This window comes from Oncorhynchus clarkii, chromosome 31 (genome assembly GCF_045791955.1).
Source record: "Oncorhynchus clarkii lewisi isolate Uvic-CL-2024 chromosome 31, UVic_Ocla_1.0, whole genome shotgun sequence".
In the NCBI taxonomy this organism is placed as follows: Eukaryota; Metazoa; Chordata; class Actinopteri; order Salmoniformes; family Salmonidae; genus Oncorhynchus; species Oncorhynchus clarkii.
This window is the reverse complement of record NC_092177.1, coordinates 1,202,109-1,222,153: the sequence shown is the minus strand read 5'-3', so window position 1 is coordinate 1,222,153 and position 20,045 is coordinate 1,202,109. Positions and strand designations below refer to the sequence as shown.

The 20,045-nt window shown below is 42.8% G+C and overlaps 1 protein-coding gene across 1 annotated transcript in view; it reads right to left on the bottom strand.

The window, feature by feature from the left end:
* Window positions 1-20,045, bottom strand: part of LOC139391069 (ATP-binding cassette, sub-family B (MDR/TAP), member 7) — a 65,352-nt gene that overhangs the window by 35,823 nt on the left and 9,484 nt on the right. Inside the window, exons 4-6 of the mRNA XM_071138564.1 lie at window positions 10,829-10,948; window positions 4,529-4,661; window positions 2,121-2,389 (exon numbers count right to left, since the gene is read on the bottom strand). Coding sequence (XP_070994665.1) covers window positions 2,121-2,389; window positions 4,529-4,661; window positions 10,829-10,948 — 522 coding nt within the window. The remainder of the gene's footprint in view (window positions 1-2,120; window positions 2,390-4,528; window positions 4,662-10,828; window positions 10,949-20,045) is intronic.

Sequence of the window (20,045 nt, the reverse complement as noted above, 5' to 3'; positions counted from 1 at the left end):
TAAAAAGTCTTCCCAGAAGAGTGGAGGCTGTTACAGCTGCAAAGGGGGACCAACTCCATATTAATGCCCATGATTTTGGAATAAGATGTTGGACAAGCAGGTGTCCACATACTTTTGGTCATGTGGTGGACTTCCATAGAAATGTTTACCTGGTACCTGGGGACCTTCAGATGAGTCTTGTGAGGCCTGTGGGCATCCTAGATCAAAACCACGTCAGTGTAGCCCAAACTGTTCAGACAGAAGTTGGCAGATCAGCTGTACCGACTTCAGACGAGACCGACTTCAGACGAGACCCAAGACGCTTGTGGTGGGTTGTAGAACAAAACGGAGAACACCATCGTGTTCCTGAGAGTCACCCAAACCACTCCAGAGACGTGAGAAGACCAAATTGGGGATAATCTGACAAACCCTGCTCTAGCCCGGACACCTTACACCAGATGCAGAAGTCGACAAGTCGATGTGGTATATTGAGACGCATCCAATGCAAAAAATAACAGATACCTCTGGCAGGATCAACTAGAGAGTCAAAACGCAGGGCAGGATCAACTAGGGAGTCAAAACGCAGGATCAACTAGGGAGTCAAAACGCAGGATCAACTAGGGAGTCAAAACGCAGGATCAACTAGGGAATCATAGTGTTTATTTCACCTTTATTTAACTAGGCAAATCAGTTTTGAACAAATTCTTATTTTCAATGACGGACTGGGAACAGTGGGTTAACTGCCTGTTCAGGGGCAGAACGACAGATTTGTACCTTGTCAGCTCGGGGATTTCAACTTGCAAGCTTTCGGTTACTAGTCCAATGCTCTAACCACTAGGCAACCCTCGACCCCCAAGTCTTGGGGTCGAGGATGGACGGAATTAAAGATGTGGGTAAAGGACATTGTTACATTTGAGCACGTCCAAGTTAAGATTATACCCCGTATAAGACTACAGTACAGGGTTAGGGCTGGTACAGTGTCGGTACAGGTACAGTGTCGGTACTCACTCAGGGGCAGTGTCGGTACAGTGTCGGTACTCACTCAGGGGCAGTGTCGGTACAGTGTCGGTACTCACTCAGGGGCAGTGTCGGTACAGTGTCGGTACTCACTCAGGGGCAGTGTCGGTACTCACTCAGGGGCAGTGTCGGTACAGTGACGGTACTCACTCAGGGGCAGTGTCGGTACAGTGACGGTACTCACTCAGGGGCAGTGTCGGTACTCACTCAGGGGCAGTGTCGGTACAGTGTCGGTACAGTGACGGTACTCACTCAGGGGCAGTGTCGGTACAGTGACGGTACTCACTCAGGGGCAGTGTCGGTACAGTGACGGTACTCACTCAGGGGCAGTGTCGGTACAGTGACGGTACTCACTCAGGGGCAGTGTCGGTACAGTGACGGTACTCACTCAGGGGCAGTGTCGGTACAGTGACGGTACTCACTCAGGGGCAGTGACGGTACAGTGACGGTACTCACTCAGGGGCAGTGTCGGTACAGTGACGGTACTCACTCAGGGGCAGTGTCGGTACAGTGACGGTACTCACTCAGGGGCAGTGTCGGTACAGTGACGGTACTCACTCAGGGGCAGTGTCGGTACAGTGACGGTACTCACTCAGGGGCAGTGTCGGTACAGTGTCGTACTCACTCAGGGGCAGTGTCGGTACAGTGTCGGTAGTCAGGTGCAGTGTCGGTACAGTGTCGGTACTCAGGGGCAGTGTTGGTACACAGGGGCAGTGTCGGTACAGTGTCGGTACTCAGGGGCAGTGTTGGTACTCAGGGCCAGTGTTGGTACAGTGTCGGTACTCAGGGCCAGTGTCGGTACAGTGTCGGTACTCAGGGCCAGTGTCGGTACAGTGTCGGTACTCAGGGCCAGTGTCGGTACAGTGTCGGTACTCAGGGGCAGTGTCGGTACTCAGGGGCAGTGTCGGTACTCAGGGGCAGTGTCGGTACTCAGGGGCAGTGTCGGTACTCAGGGGCAGTGTCGGTACTCAGGGGCAGTGTCGGTACTCAGGGGCAGTGTTGGTACAGTGTTGGTACTCGGGGGCAGTGTCGGTACAGTGATATATGCTCCTACTCTCCTGTCAAACTAACACACTAATGTTCATGATAGTATTGATATATGGAGGCAGGGGGACTTTACCCACCAGGATAGCAGAGACCAGCCCCATCTCAAAAACAGTGGGTCCCAGGTTGAAGACAATGGCAGAGAGGACGAAGGAGATGCCCCTGGTGCCCCTATCAATGGCCTTTGACATCGCCCCCGTCTGGCGGGACAGGTGGAAGCCCAGGTCCAGGCTGTGGAGGTGCAGGAACACGTTCTTGGCAATACGCCGGATGGAACTCTGGGCCACCTTCCCAAACACGGCGTTACGCAGCTCGTTGAAGAGGGCCGAACCGGCACGGGACACACCATCTGGGAGAAGAGAAAGAGGATTTCGTCACGGCTTTGCCTACATAGGGGCGGAGCTCAGCGGAGAGAGGGGCAAGACAACCTTTGTAGTTATCAGGTAAAGACAAAAATTGAGATCCATTGATTTGATTAAACTAGGCAAGTCAAATGAGGTTAATCTCAGGTACTTGAAAAAATACATACTATTAGGGTTAAATACTATTAGGACCCAGGTCTGGCTCAAAATGGACATGGCTGGCAAATCTAGCCTGAATTTATGAGAGAGGAGACTGTTCCGGCCAGGCCAGCCCATGTAATAATAGAGACTGTTCCAACCCAGGCCAGACTGGTAACTAATAAATGTATCCTCAGCAGCAGAGGTAACTCTGGGTCTTCCATTCCTGTCGCTGTCTTCATGAGAGCCAGTTTCATCATAGCGCTTGATGGTTTTCGCAACTGGACTTGAAGAAACTTTCAAAGTTCTTTAAAATGTTCCGTATTGACTGACCTTCATGTCTTAAAGTAATGGACTGTCGTTTCTCAAAACAAACTTTGTCACATGCGCCAAATACAACAAGTTTAGACTTTACCGTGAAATTCTTACTTTCAAGCTCTTAACTCTTCTTGATGTCCACTGTTGGTTAAGAAAATATTTACCAAGTACACTAAAGTAAAAAGTAACACAATAAGAATAACGAGGCTATATACAGGGGGCACCGGTACTGAGTCAGTGTGCGGGGGTACAGGTTAGTTGAGGTTATTTGTACATGTAGGTAGGGGTGACGTGACTATGCATAGATGATAAACAGTGGGTAGCAGCAATGTACAAAGGGGGGGGGGGGGGTCAATGTAAATTGTCCGGTGGAGATTTTATTAATTGTTCAGCTCGAGGAGCCTTTTGGTCAAAGACTTAGCACTCCGGTACGGCTTGCCGAGCGGTAGCAGAAAAATGTGGGCTTTCCCCGCCTATTATATAGGTCCTGGATGGCAGGAAGCTTGGCCCCAGTGATGTACTGGTCCGTTCGCACTACCCTCTGTAGAGACTTTCGGTCAGATGCCTAGCAGTTGCCATACCAGGCGGTGATGCAACCGGTCAGGATGCTCTTGATGGTGCAGCTGTAGAACTTTGAGGATCTGGGGACCCATGCCAAATCTTTTCAGTCTTCTGAGGGGGAAAAGGTTTTGAGATGCCCTCTTCACGACTGTCTTGGTATGTTTGGACCATGTTAGTTTGTTGGTGATGTGGACACCAAGGAACTTGAAACTCTCGACCTGCTCCACTACAGCCCCGTCGATGTTAATGGGGGACTGTTCAACTTGCCTTTTCCTGTAGTCCACGATAATCTTTGTCTTGCTCACATTAAGGGAGAGGTTGTTGTCGTCTCTGACCACCTCCCTATAGGCCCTGAATGGGTCTGGCAGAACCCTCTGCTACATCCCCGGATGGGTCTGGCAGAACCCTCTGCTACAGCCCCGGATGGGTCTGGCAGAACCCTCTGCTACAGCCCCGGATGGGTCTGGCAGAACCCTCTGCTACAGCCCCGGATGGGTCTGGCAGAACCATTCATAAACATCAATATCCTGCAGGCAGGGTTGAATCTGCCTTGCTGGGAGGCAGTGTGGGTGGAATGAGCGATCTCGCCTTGCCTAATCAGTCAGTTATGTATCGCCTGGCAACCAGAGCGCCAAACACATGAGGAAATACAATTCTGTAGTATGCCTAGGAATTCACAAGGCATATATATATATATATCCTCCTCTCCTTTTAATTCAAGTACTTTTCAAGTACCAACTTGAGAAAGCGTCAGATTTTCAAGGTATCCCAGTACCTGAATATCAGTATGCCAAATTCAAATACGTTAAGAGCACCTCAAGCCAATCCTGGTGTCTAGCTAGCTACCGTTGGTCATTAGTTGTTTTCATCAGCAGTCAGAGCCAGGGTTAGGGAGGCAGTCTGGACTCATAGGAAGGACTGGTCACCAACACCCTGACCTCTGACCTCTAGTCTATTCACAGAGTGACAGCAGAGAGGTCGGGACACAGAGACTAGGTTTGATATACTTATTGTTTAATGGTTCCCAGATTGATTCTATAATAACTCCTGGACTGTGACAATATTCGGTTCCAAGATATTCAAATACATACATTTTTTGTGGGACTTACAGCCAATCAGAACAGCAGTTGCCACGGTAGCCACGGTGCTGGGGGCGTCGCTCAAGTTCAACATATGACCTGAAAGTCCATTCAGCTCGTCCACAGCATACTTAAACATGAAGGGTACCATCACGTTGGTCATCTAGAGAGCGAGGGGGGGGGGAGAGAGATGTGAAATCATTAATTTCCACTCTGATGATAGAAGCTAGGTGCAATACGGCTGGCTGTGTGTGGGCTTGTATTACTATCCTGGTGGGGACCGGAGAAGTCAGGATAGTAAAACAAGGAAAAGTCAATGTTCCACAGGTAAGCTATCGGTTCCAGAAATCAGGAATGCAGACAGACTCTATAGACCTCTATATCTACATGAATGACTTGTCCAACATACCCAATATAACAGGTGGTGGTGGTTACTACTAACCTAAACATTTTAATATTGATTGATGATGATATTGATACATTTAAAAACAAATATTCAATGAGAATTGTTAAAGGAAACACAGACACCACATTACTACAGGACAAAACAGCTCCATCAAGCCTGATGGTTCGTAGGAAAGATGTTTTATTCTAAATATGGAAACACACTTTTAAAGGAAGTGGAACGAGGTAATGTCTTAGTGTGGGAAGAATGCATTACCTTACCTTGTATGCGGTACAAATCACATTATTATGGGAGCACCTTCGAGAGTATGAATTAGGCTGTTTGAGAAGGTTTGAATCTTAAGCTACCTGCCTACACATTGAAGAGTTTGGAGGGCACTATGGTGTTGAAGCTGAGGCTGAGCTGTAGTCAATGAACAGCATTCTCACATAGGTGTTCCTTATGTCCGGGTGGGAAAGGGCAGTGTGGAGTGTAATTCCGTCATCTATGGATCTGTAGGGGCAGTATGTGAATTGGACCACTGGGTCCAGGGTGTCTGGGATGATGGTGTTGATGTGAGACATGACCAGCCTTTCATGGCTATAGGACGTAAATGGGCGATAGTCCGTAGCACATGTTACCTTGGCATTCTTGGGCACGGGGACTATGGTGGTCTGCTTGAAACATGTTGGTATTACAGACTGGGTCATGGAGAGGTTGAAAATGTCTGAAGACACTTGCATTCTGGGTACATGTCCTGGTATGCTGTCTTTGCCTGTTTGATGGCTCGTCTCATTCTAAAAATCGGGCAATAAAAGCCCAGGAGTCAATGAATGAACGATACAGGTGACATTTCCCAGCTTTAACCCTGATGACAATAGGGGCTGAGTGTTTACAATACTGTCCCTCTGGTCTCCTGGAACTAACCACTGCTGCCGAGACAACTGAAATGCCTTACAGAACAGCCAAAACATGACTACTGCTGAAATAACCTCACCCCAGGCTATTGCAGTATTTAAGCCTGCGATAACAATTTAAAGTTGGCCTTAGTAGGAGTGATCATTGAATTTATATGGGAGTGACCTTACTGAGTAAAGTTTAGGTAATTAAAGCAAATCACATGTCTGCGAGGCATGGCTCCAAATGGAAATAAAACACATATAGGGGAGGGTTAGGGGAAAGAGCTGTGTGAGATGATTGGTTAGTAGATTAAGCCGATGCACTGGGAGCTTCTCCTTGTCGTTCTATTGGCTAATGAAGGACAAGTTTGACGAGTTGGTCCACCAGACTCTTTGCGCATTTGGGAGGAAGTGTCTGGTAACAAGATTACTGATACGATGGACGGGGTCTTTTCCAATTATAAAGCTGAAGATAATCCTCGTTTAACACACCGTGCCAATCTCGACATCAGGTGAAATAGACTGAGGTAGAGATAAAGACATCTGGTCTAGACAGAGAGATGAGGATACTCTGTGCCCTCAGGCCATGGCAGGACAGATGAGGATACTCTGTGCCCTCAGGCCATGGCAGGACAGATGAGGATACTCTGTGCCCTCAGGCCATGGCAGGACAGATGAGGATACTCTGTGCCCTCAGGCCATGGCAGGACAGATGAGGATACGGTGCCGCCCAACTCCCCGGTACGGTGCCGCCCAACGCCCCGGTACCGCCCAACGCCCCGGTACGGTACCGCCCAACGCCCCGGTACCGCCCAACGCAGTATTTTATTACAAATCGGATTCAAATGGAACTGAATTTTTAAATTTGGTCAACGATCTGCATGAGCTGGCGCCAACCCAGAGAAAATGGTTTAGTGTAGAGGTGCTGCCTAACGCAGAATAAACAGGAAGCTAGAAAAACAAAGAGAGTCTCCATACATATAACCTCCCAGTCATTTAAATGGGTGAAAAAACTGTGTTTCATCATCACTGTGCCTTCAACGATCTACACAAAACACTGTCAAAGTAAAAAAAGAAATGAAAACAGTAATATACATCTTCATTGTCATAAGTGTTCAGCTCCCTGGGTAAATACATGTTGGAAACACCTTTGGTAGCGACTACAGCTGGGAGTCCCCTTGGTTAACTCTCATAAGAGACTTGCACACCTGGATTCTACAATATTTTCCCATTATTCTATTCAAAATAAATTCTTAAAAGCTCTTTCAAGGTGTTGGGGATTATGGCAAGACAACCATTCAAGTCAAGTATTGACGTAGATTTTCAAGCAGATTTAAGTAAAAATAAAAACACTTGGCCACTCGAACATTCACCGTCTTCTTGGTAAGCAACTCCAATGTAGATATGGCCTTGTGTTTTAGGTTATTGTCCTGCTGAAAGATGAATTCATCTCCCAGTGTCTCCCAGGAAAGCAGACTGAACCAGGTTTTCCCTCTAGGATTTTTCCTGTGCTGAATTCCATCCCTTTCTTTTCATCCTGAAAAACTCCCCAGTCTTTTGTCGATGTCAAGAATACCCATAACCATGCAGCCATAACCATGCTTGAAAATAAGGAGGCAGTTACTCAATGATGCGTTTGATTTTCCACAAATGTTAAGGCTTTGCATTTAGGCCCAACATTTTGTTTTGTACAGTATTACTTTAGTGCCTCAGTGCATGTTTCGGAAAATATTTGTCATCTTATCACTCTGTCGTTTAGGTCATTATTATGGAATCACTACAATGTTGTTGATCCATCCTCAGTTCACCCATTACAGCCATCGACCTCTGTAGCCATTTTAAAATGGCCAATGGCCTCATGGTGACACCCCTAAGCAGTTTCCTTCCTCTCCTGCAGCTCAGTCCAGAAGAGCGTGTGGTTTACAGTGTTTTCAGGTTGGCTATACAGCTGATTGTAGGCTAACTTTCAGCCGGTTACTAGAGCCGCTAGTCAGAAGGAAAAAAAGTCTGCTGACCCACTAGAATTAACCTAATGTAGCAGGCATAAAAGAAAACACCTGAGCGAAGTTGGCTGTATCCCTGAGAACCAGAAGCATCCGGTTGAAGTTGGCTGTATCCCTGAGAACCAGAAGCACCCGGTTGAAGTTGGCTGTATCCCTGAGAACCAGAAGCACCCGGTTGAAGATGGCTGTATCCCTGAGAACCAGAAGCACCCGGTTGAAGATGGCTGTATCCCTGAGAACCAGAAGCATCCGGTTGAAGTTGGCTGTATCCCTGAGAACCAGAAGCATCCGGTTGAAGTTGGCTGTATCCCTGAGAACCAGAAGCACCCGGTTGAAGATGGCTGTATCCCTGAGAACCAGAAGCACCCGGTTGAAGATGGCTGTATCCCTGAGAACCAGAAGCATCCGGTTGAAGTTGGCTGTATCCCTGAGAACCAGAAGCATCCGGTTGAAGTTGGCTGTATCCCTGAGAACCAGAAGCACCCGGTTGAAGATGGCTGTATCCCTGAGAACCAGAAGCATCCGGTTGAAGTTGGCTGTATCCCTGAGAACCAGAAGCACCCGGTTGAAGATGGCTGTATCCCTGAGAACCAGAAGCACCCGGTTGAAGATGGCTGTATCCCTGAGAACCAGAAGCACCCGGTTGAAGATGGCTGTATCCCTGAGAACCAGAAGCACCCGGTTGAAGATGGCTGTATCCCTGAGAACCAGAAGCACCCGGTTGAAGATGGCTGTATCCCTGAGAACCAGAAGCATCCGGTTGTTGGCAACTCCGATAAGGGTGCACTAGAATTAACAATATGCATCTTCTACAGGACAGGAGCCTGTCAGTCACAAAGGTGACAGAGAAACACTGCTCGTTTGACAGTCTGCTGTCTGTCCCGCCTCTCGGTACCTGGGTGTGTTGTGTGCGCTGTGGTTGGGGTTGAATTTCTACACGGAGGGAGAAAGCATCAATTTACACGTCCCATATAATGTGAGTGAATAATATACACGCCCCATATATAAACAGAGTGAATATAATATATATATTACATATATAATGTATGTATAATGTATCTATAATGAAGAGTCAAAATCCACTTAGCCTATTGTTTTCTGGCACTTTCATTTATTTTCCTTCTCGGTCCGACATTACTGCCCGGGACCAGTAGAAACACGTCAGGTCAGTGGAGCTCGTCAGGCCAGTGGAGCTCGTCAGGCCAGTGGAGCTCGTCAGGCCAGTGGAGCTCGTCAGACCAGTAGAAACACGTGGGGTCAGTGGAGCTCGTCAGGCCAGTGGAGCTCGTCAGACCAGTAGAAACACGTGGGGCCAGTGGAGCTCGTCAGGCCAGTGGAGCTCGTCAGGCCAGTGGAGCTCGTCAGACCAGTAGAAACACGTGGGGTCAGTGGAGCTCGTCAGGCCAGTGGAGCTCGTCAGGTCAGTGGAGCTCGTCAGACCAGTAGAAACACGTGGGGCCAGTGGAGCTCGTCAGGCCAGTGGAGCTCGTCAGACCAGTAGCAACACGTGGGGCCAGTGGAGCTCGTCAGGCCAGTGGAGCTCGTCAGGTCAGTGGAGCTCGTCAGACCAGTAGAAACACGTGGGGCCAGTGGAGCTCATCAGGCCAGTGGAGCTCGTCAGACCAGTAGAAACACGTGGGGCCAGTGGAGCTCGTCAGGTCAGTGGAGCTCGTCAGACCAGTAGAAACACGTGGGGTCAGTGGAGCTCGTCAGGCCAGTGGAGCTCGTCAGGTCAGTGGAGCTCGTCAGACCAGTAGAAACACGTGGGGCCAGTGGAGCTCGTCAGGCCAGTGGAGCTCGTCAGGCCAGTGGAGCTCGTCAGACCAGTGGAGCTCGTCAGGCCAGTGGAGATCGTCAGGCCAGTAACTTTTCAGAGCTTTTTGCATTCCATTTCCAACATTTACCTGCTCTGCCTACTACTGAAAACCATTGAAGACCTAAATGTCATACGCTCTTTGTATTTGGAGCAATACGATTGGCCATTCATTCAAGTATCATCCAGAGCTCCCACGAGTCACAACTTCTCGAGCAGTCCAGGAGTTGATGCCATCACACAACACGCCAGAGCAGTCCAGGAGTTGATGACCTAGTGGGTTAACGGTCTTGATCAGGGGCCGAACAGATATTTACCTTGTCAGCACGGGGATTCGATCTTGCAACCTTTCGGTTACGGGCCCAATGCTCTAACCACGAGGCTCCCTGCTGCCCCATATATGGGGGACAGAGGAAGGGTTAGTCCTTCAAAAATCATGTCAACTCCTATTATTTTACCCAGAGTGAGTCCATGTAACTTATTTCATCCAGAGTGAGTCCATGTAACTTATTTCATCCAGAGTGAATCCATGTAACTTATTTCATCCAGAGTGAATCCATGTAACTTATTTCATCCAGAGTGAATCCATGTAACTTATTTCATCCAGAGTGAATCCATGTAACTTATTTCATCCAGAGTGAATCCATGTAACTTATTTCATCCAGAGTGAATCCATGTAACTTATTTCATCCAGAGTGAATCCATGTAACTTATTTCATCCAGAGTGAATCCATGTAACTTATTTCATCCAGAGTGAATCCATGTAACTTATTTCATCCAGAGTGAATCCATGTAACTTATTTCATCCAGAGTGAATCCATGTAACTTATTTCATCCAGAGTGAATCCATGTAACTTATTTCATCCAGAGTGAATCCATGTAACTTATTTCATCCAGAGTGAATCCATGTAACTTATTTCATCCAGAGTGAATCCATGTAACTTATTTCATCCAGAGTGAATCCATGTAACTTATTTCATCCAGAGTGAATCCATGTAACTTATGTGATTTATTAAGACACATTATACTCCTGAACTATATTTTAGTTATTTAATTATTAATTTGTAAAAATGTGTAGAATTCTATTTTCACTTTGACACTGAGTATTGTGTAGATATATATTTCAATCCCACATCGTAACTCAACAAAATGTGAAAAAAGTTTGATGCGTAGACTTTCTAGAAGCACTGTACCTCCCAGCCAGCAGCTGTCTGTCTTCCAGCAGCCTACCTTAGCTCCAGCCAGCAGCCCCAGGGCGATTGCTACTCTAGCCCGAAGATCAGGCCGGTCCTTGGGCCACACGTAGGACAACATGTTAGACAAGATGGTCCGGGAATTCACCTCCTTCAACTGCCACCGGGACACAAGAAAAACACTGTTAGATGATATAATTGTTTATTCACATGGGTCAATTGGTAGAGCATGGCGGTTGCAAAGACAAGGAATTTGGGTTTGATTCCCGCTGGGGCCTCCTATACACACACATGACTAAGTTGCTTCGGATAAAAGCGTCTTCTGAATGGCATCCACTATTATTTATGTATTTGTTCCTCCTCACTGACCACAGAACAGGAAGGTAAACGGACCAAACGTCACAAGGCTTTGGAAAAAGCTGCACTCGTCCAAAACATAGACAGAGTAACGACAGACAGAGTAACGACAGACAGAGTAACGACAGACAGAGTAACGACAGACAGAGTAACGACAGACAGAGTAACGACAGACAGAGTAACGACAGACAGAGTAGTAAGTCATAATAATAGAGTAATAATAAAAATAGTCAGTAATAGTCAGAGTAACAGTAATAGTCAGAGTAACAGTAATAGTCAGTAATAGTCAGAGTAACAGTAATAGTCAGAGTAACAGTAATAGTCAGTAATAGTCAGAGTAACAGTAAGTCAGTAATAGTCAGAGTAACAGTCAGTAATAGTCAGTAATAGTCAGTAGTAGTCAGAGTAACAGTAATAGTCAGTAATAGTCAGAGTAACAGTAATAGTCAGTAATAGTCAGAGTAACAGTAATAGTCAGTAATAGTCCGAGTAACAGTAATAGTCAGTAATAGTCAGAGTAACAGTAAGTCAGTAATAGTCAGAGTAACAGTCAGTAATAGTCAGTAGTAGTCAGAGTAACAGTAATAGTCAGTAATAGTCAGAGTAACAGTAATAGTCAGTAATAGTCAGAGTAACAGTAATAGTCAGTAATAGTCCGAGTAACAGTAATAGTCAGTAATAGTCCGAGTAACAGTAATAGTCAGTAATAGTCCGAGTAACAGTAATAGTCAGTAATAGTCAGAGTAACAATAAATAGTCAGTAATAGTCAGAGTAACAGTAATAGTCAGTAATAGTCAGAGGAACAGTACTAGTCAGTAATAGTCAGTAATAGTCAGAGTAACAGTAATAGTCAGTAATAGTCAGAGTAACAGTAATAGTCAGTAATAGTCCGAGTAACAGTAATAGTCAGTAATAGTCAGAGTAACAGTAAGTCAGTAATAGTCAGAGTAACAGTCAGTAATAGTCAGTAATAGTCAGTAGTAGTCAGAGTAACAGTAATAGTCAGTAATAGTCAGAGTAACAGTAATAGTCAGTAATAGTCAGAGTAACAGTAATAGTCAGTAATAGTCCGAGTAACAGTAATAGTCAGTAATAGTCAGAGTAACAATAAATAGTCAGTAATAGTCAGAGTAACAGTAATAGTCAGTAATAGTCAGAGGAACAGTACTAGTCAGTAATAGGCAGTAATAGTCAGTAATAGTCAGTAATAGTCAGAGTAATAGTAATAGTCAGTAATAGTCAGAGTAACAGTAATAGTCAGTAATAGTCAGTAATAGTCAGAGTAACAGTAATAGTCAGTAATAGTCAGTAATAGTAATAGTCAGTAATAGTCAGAGTAACAGTAATAGTCAGAGTAACAGTAATAGTCAGTAATAGTCAGAGTAACAGTAATAGTCAGTAATAGGCAGTAATAGTCAGAGTAACATTAATAGTCAGAGTAACAGTAATAGTCAGTAATAGTCAGAGTAACAGTAATAGTCAGTAATAGTCAGTAATAGTCAGAGTAACAGTAATAGTCAGTAATAGTGAGTAATAGTCAGAGTAACAGTAATAGTCAGAGTAACAGTAAGTCAGTAATAGTCAGAGTAACAGGAATAGCCAGTAATAGGCAGAGAAACAGTAATAGTCAGTAATAGCCAGTAATAGGCAGAGAAACAGTAATAGTCAGTAATAGTCAGTAATAGTCAGAGTAACAGTAATAGTCAGTAACAGTAATAGTCAGTAATAGTCAGTAATAGTCAGAGTAACAGTAATAGTCAGTAATAGTCAGTAATAGTCAGAGTAACAGTAATAGTCAGTAATAGTCAGTAATAGTCAGTAAGTCAGAGTAATAGTCAGTAATAGTCAGTAATAGTCAGAGTAACAGTAATAGTCAGAGTAACAGGAATAGCCAGTAATAGGCAGAGAAACAGTAATAGTCAGTAATAGTCAGTAATAGTCAGAGTAACAGTAATAGTCAGAGTAACAGTAGTCAGTAATAGTCAGAGTAATAGTCAGTAATAGTCAGAGTAACAGTAATAGTCAGTAATAGTGAGTAATGGTCAGAGTAACAGTAATAGTCAGTAATAGTCAGTAATAGTCAGAGTAACAGTAATAGTCGGTAATAGTCAGTAATAGTCAGAGTAATAGTCAGAGTAACAGTAATAGTCAGTAATAGTGAGTAATAGTCAGAGTAACAGTAATAGTCAGAGTAACAGGAATAGTCAGTAATAGGCAGAGTAACAGTAATAGTGAGAGTAACAGTAATAGTCAGTAATAGGCAGAGTAACAGTAATAGTCAGTAATAGTCAGAGTAACAGTAATAGTCAGAGTAACAGTAATAGTCAGTAATAGTGAGTAATAGTCAGAGTAACAGTAATAGTCAGTAATAGTCAGAGTAACAGTAATAGTCAGAGTAACAGTAATAGTCAGTAATAGTCAGAGTAACAGTAATAGTCAGTAATAGTCAGAGTAACAGTAATAGTCAGAATAACAGTAATAGTCAGAGTAACAGTAATAGTCAGAGTAACAGTAATAGTCAGTAATAGGCAGAGTAACAGTAATAGTCAGAGTAACAGTAATAGTCAGTAATAGGCAGAGTAACAGTAATAGTCAGAGTAACAGTAATAGTCAGTAATAGGCAGAGTAACAGTAATAGTCAGTAATAGTCAGTAATAGTCAGAGTAACAGTAATAGTCAGAGTAACAGTAATAGTCAGTAATAGTCAGAGTAATAGTCCGAGTAACAGTAATAGTCAGTAATAGTGAGTAATAGTCAGAGTAACAGTAATAGTCAGAGTAACAGTAAGTCAGTAATAGTCAGAGTAACAGTAATAGTCAGAGTAACAGTAAGTCAGTAATAGTCAGAGTAACAGGAATAGTCAGTAATAGGCAGAGTAACAGTAATAGTGAGTGTAACAGTAATAGTCAGTAATAGGCAGAGTAACAGTAATAGTCAGTAATAGTCAGTAATAGTCAGAGTAACAGTAATAGTCAGTAATAGTCAGAGTAACAGTAATAGTCAGTAATAGTCAGAGTAACAGTAATAGTCAGTAATAGTGAGTAGTCAGAGTAACAGTAATAGTCAGTAATAGTCAGAGTAACAGTAATAGTCAGAGTAACAGTAATAGTCAGTAATAGTCAGAGTAACAGTAATAGTCAGTAATAGTCAGAGTAACAGTAATAGTCAGTAATAGTCAGAGTAACAGTAATAGTCAGAATAACAGTAATAGTCAGAGTAACAGTAATAGTCAGAGTAACAGTAATAGTCAGTAATAGGCAGAGTAACAGTAATAGTCAGAGTAACAGTAATAGTCAGTAATAGTCAGAGTAACAGTAATAGTCAGTAATAGTGAGTAGTCAGAGTAACAGTAATAGTCAGTAATAGTCAGAGTAACAGTAATAGTCAGAGTAACAGTAATAGTCAGTAATAGTCAGAGTAACAGTAATAGTCAGTAATAGTCAGAGTAACAGTAATAGTCAGTAATAGTCAGAGTAACAGTAATAGTCAGAATAACAGTAATAGTCAGAGTAACAGTAATAGTCAGAGTAACAGTAATAGTCAGTAATAGGCAGAGTAACAGTAATAGTCAGAGTAACAGTAATAGTCAGTAATAGGCAGAGTAACAGTAATAGTCAGTAATAGTCAGAGTAACAGTAATAGTCAGTAATAGGCAGAGTAACAGTAATAGTCAGAGTAACAGTAATAGTCAGTAATAGTCAGAGTAACAGTAATAGTCAGTAATAGTCAGAGTAACAGTAATAGTCAGTAATAGTCAGAGTAACAGTAATAGTCAGTAATAGTCAGTAATAGTCAGAGTAACAGTAATCGTCAGTAATAGTCAGTAATAGTCAGAGTAACAGTAATAGTCAGTAATAGTCAGTAATAGTCAGTAATAGTCAGTAATAGTCAGAGTAACAGTAATAGTCAGTAATAGTCAGTAAGTCAGAGTAATAGTCAGTAATAGTCAGAGTAACAGTAATAGTCAGAGTAACAGTAAGTCAGTAATAGTCAGAGTAACAGTAATAGTCAGTAATAGGCAGAGTAACAGTAATAGTCAGAGTAACAGTAATAGTCAGAGTAACAGTAAGTCAGTAAGTCAGAGTAACAGTAATAGTCAGAGTAACAGTAATAGTCAGAGTAACAGTAATAGTCAGAGTAACAGTAATAGTCAGAGTAACAGTAATAGTCAGTAATAGTCAGAGTAACAGTAATAGTCAGTAATAGGCAGAGTAACAGTAATAGTCAGTAATAGTCAGAGTAACAGTAATAGTCAGTAATAGTCAGAGTAACAGTAATAGTCAGAGTAACAGTAATAGTCAGTAATAGTCAGAGTAACAGTAATAGTCAGAGTAACAGTAATAGTCAGTAATAGGCAGAGTAACAGTAATAGTCAGAGTAACAGTAAGTCAGAGTAACAGTAATAGTCAGTAATAGTCAGAGTTACAGTAATAGTCAGAGTAACAGTAATAGTCAGTAATAATCAGAGTAACAGTAATAGTCAGTAATAGTCAGAGTAACAGTAAGTCAGTAATAGTCAGAGTAACAGTAATAGTCAGTAATAGTCAGTGTAACAGTAATAGTCAGTAATAGTCAGAGTAACAGTAATAGTCAGTAATAGTCAGTAATAGTCAGAGTAACAGTAATAGTCAGTAATAGTCAGTAATAGTCAGAGTAACAGTAATAGTCAGAGTAACAGTAAGTCAGTAATAGTCAGTAATAGTCAGAGTAACAGTAATAGTCAGAGTAACAGTAATAGTCAGAGTAACAGTAATAGTCAGTAATAGTCAGAGTAACAGTAATAGTCAGTAAGTCAGAGTAACAGTAATAGTCAGTAATAGTCAGTAATAGTCAGAGTAACAGTAATAGTCAGTAATAGTCAGTAATAGTCAGAGTAACAGTAATAGTCAGAGTAACAGTCAGTAATAGTCAGTAATAGTCAGAGTAACAGTAATAGTCAGAGTAACAGTCAGTAATAGTCAGTAATAGTCAGAGTAACAGTAATAGTCAGAGTAACAGTAATAGTCAGAGTAACAGTAATAGTCAGTAATAGTCAGAGTAACAGTAATAGTCAGTAAGTCAGAGTAACAGTAAGTCAGTAATAGTCAGAGTAACAGTAATAGTCAGTAATAGTCAGAGTAACAGTAATAGTCAGTAATAGTCAGTAATAGTCAGAGTAACAGTAATAGTCAGTAATAGTCAGTAATAGTCAGTAATAGTCAGTAATAGTCAGTAATAGTCAGTAATAGTCAGTAATAGTCAGAGTAACAGTAAGTCAGTAACAGTCAGTAATAGTCAGAGTAACAGTAATAGTCAGTAATAGTCAGAGTAACAGTAATAGTCAGAGTAACAGTAATAGTCCAAATGTTTCTGAAGCAGTAGCACGGCCGGGGCTGATGGCCGGGTCTGCTTTTACAGCAATATGACAAGACATATTAGCTCTCTTTCCCAATTGCTTTGACAGACAGGGAAACTAGAGCCCCCTGGCCTGTAGTTGCTGTCCAGCCCCCAGGGGACACTGACACTTGGGGCGGGGGTGTGTACGCCCAAGGGATGGAGAGCAGACTGGCCGTCTGCCTCCAGGTGGACCCGGAGAGCCTGCCTGACATCTCTTAGTGGGCCGTGGGGATATGAAAACTGCTGTAGATGGATAAAACCCGTTCTAGCATGGACATCAAGGGCTCCCACCATTTTAAAGTGAACTGGGAGCGAGCAGCCAGTGATCAGAGCATTGTCTTCAAGTAAGGTTGCCTACGGTTTGTAAATGGATTTAAGGAATATCTCTGCCATCTAGTGGCCACAAATTAATGCCACCATTAGGTTCAGGACTCTAGCACTGCAGGTGGCAGTAAATCAATATCACCTTTACACTTATTTTAAACATAAAATACCTACTTTAAAATGAAGACAGCCTCGATAGTGCTGCTCATGCTGCCACAGACGCCATAATGGCACCGATACAAAGATGAGTCCTCTATCAATCTCTATGCTACAGACCTGTCTCCAGGTAGACCCGGAGATCCTGTCTGACTCTACATCTCCCCGGAGGCCGTGGGGTTGTCATCACATCTGAGGTGCCAAGATGGTTGTTTACCTGCTCTGTCAGCCAGCTGCCACAGTGGCCTGGACTAGAGGCTGCTACACAGCTGCAGCAACACCAAAGTGATTATAGGAACGAGAGTGTGTGTGTGTGTGTGTGTGTGTGTGTGTTGCACGGTATACAGAAACGATGGTACTTTTCCAATACAAAAAAAATTAACTGTTCATAGTAGAATTTTTGTTAAGTTTGGTACCTCTGTCAAATGTGTCTCACGTGACTGAGAGGATCAAGTCAGCCTACCAGCACAGCCACTTTGTAGCGCCAAGAACAAAGAGTCTGCTGAACTTCCTGATTCATTACTAGAGCTGTCTGTCCACTTCGTGATTCATTACTAGAGCCGTCTGTCCACTTCCTGATTCATTACTAGAACGGTCTGGCTGTGTTGTTAGCTTCCCTCATGATAAACTGAAGTTAACACACTTGAATAATGCAACATGTCGGAATGTTGAACCTGTTCCAAACTGTTCGCAAAACAATGTCCTACAGGCTATAACACTTTTACAATGCAAGACGATACCGGTAGCTTCCAGCTTTAATTGTTGCCTACCTTTCCTCCCTCGCCTCCTGTCAGGCTTCTGCTAGATTGCATAGCAACAAAGTCAGATTCCACATTCTGCCTTGAAATTATATAATTAATTTCTTAAAAAGAGACAGCGCACACTTTTTTAAAAAGGGATTGCTTTTATGCAAATGTTGTTGATCAGTACAATCAAATTTTCCCCTAAAAAAAAGTTCCAAATGGAAGGGATTGTTATTCATCTGTAGCCCCGTGAAAGCAACTAAAACAAGCTGAATAAGGTCAATGCCTGACGCTCCTATTGAATACGTAGTCACCTGTATTGTGGAAAGACCTAGGTGACATCTTGATTTACCCAGTTTATAAATAGAGATTGACCATTCAAAAAATGATTACCATTAAGGTGTTTTGTAGTTAAATTGGTAAAACAAGTCAAATATATTTTTATAATTGATTACTTAAATGCATACATGGCTTTCTAAAAAAAAACATTAAAATGTAATGATATTGAAGTGAAAAGATGTCCAATGATTGAACAAAGCTGAGTTTGTCTGGATCAGGTGTCATTCTGGGACTTTGGCTAATACGCTTTTAAGTTGCTGTGTTAAAGCCTAAATCTGGTATCGTGACAACACTAGTGTGTTTGTGTTAAAGCCTAAATCTGGTATCGTGACAACACTAGTGTGTTTGTGTTAAAGCCTAAATCTGGTCTAAAGTACTGAAGTAAAAATTCTTGAAAGTACAATTTACAGTTCCTTGACTTATTCCACGTTTTGTTACGTTACAGCGGTCATGACGATGCCCTGTTGGTGAGGTTTATGAGTGACTCTCATCAAAAGGTTGGGGAACGGAACAATATTTCGGTAATCCAACCAGTTGAAAATATGCATTGTTACTTAAAGAATATGAAATCAGATGTCCTGAGACATTATTACTGATGATAGGATGACAAACTATCTTGGAAAGTCTACACATTCTAGTTATCAGATTCACATGGAATTGTTGTGCAATTTAAATGTTTAAATATGAAACTATTTGTGAAGATGAAATGTAATTTTAGCTTCTAAATGAGAGAATTGGTTTTCATAAGTGAACTAGGATCAATTCAGTGGCCCGGCCCAGGTGAACAGATATTGGTTGTGAACTATGAAACACGCCCTTTTCTCCACCACTATATAAGCCCTTTAAGAAAATGTTACATTTGTGTTCCCGAGGACACGAGGACGACGGTCCATACGTTAAAAGGGCTAATATCAAACAGAACTAAGCCAACTTCAGTGTGAGCTTAAAGTACGGCAACTTGGTATGAACTTTGAACTCTTATTCACTAAAGAAGTGATACCTCCTAGTCGTTGAGTTAGCAGCAGCGGCTGTAAACGTGGGCTAGGGAAGGACAGAAAAGTATCTCTTCAACCAAACACACGACGTTACTACAACACATCCGTTCTACCTTCTTCAGAGGACAGGAAGATCTCTGTTGAGCAACACTGCCTTCCATCTACGACCAACCTTTTGAAAGCGCAGCTCAGTAAATATTTCTTGGATTTTCCTTTTCCAAATGGCTTCCGTCTGGCCACTCTAACATAAAGGCCTGATTGGTGGAGTTCTGCAAAGATGGTTGTCCTTCTGGAAGGTTCTCCCATCTCCACAGAAGACCTCTGGAGCTCAGTCAGAATGACCATCAGGTCCTTCTCCCCTGATTGCTCAGTTTGGCCGGGCGAACAGCTCTAGGAAGGGTCTTAGTGGTTGCAAACTTCTTCCATCCTCGACACAATCCTGTTTCGGAACTCAACGGACAAATACATTTTGATTTTGACGTCGTGGCTTGGTTTTTCTCTAACATGCACTGACAACTGTGGGACCTTATATAGACAGGCCTTTCCAAATCATGTCCAATCAATTGAATTTACCACAGGTGGACTCCAATCAAATTCTAGAAACATCTCACGGATGATCAATGGAAACAGGTTGCACCTGAGATCAATTTTGAGTCTGGTAGAAAAGGGTGCGAAAACTTATGTAAATACGGTATTTTATTTTTATTTTTAATAAATTCGCAAACATTTCTAAAACCCTGATTTTGCTTTGTCAATCTGGGGTATTGTGTGTAGATTGCTGACCAACTTCACATAGAAATGTGTTATAGATCTATCACTCATTGAAAGCCAGTCTAAGAAGTGGTAGATCTGTTCTATGTGTTATAGATCTATCACTCATTGAAAGCCAGTCTAAGAAGTGGTAGATCTGTTCTACGTGAGCTCTTTCTATGCTTCCCGTTCAAGTTTATGTAGCTTTCACTT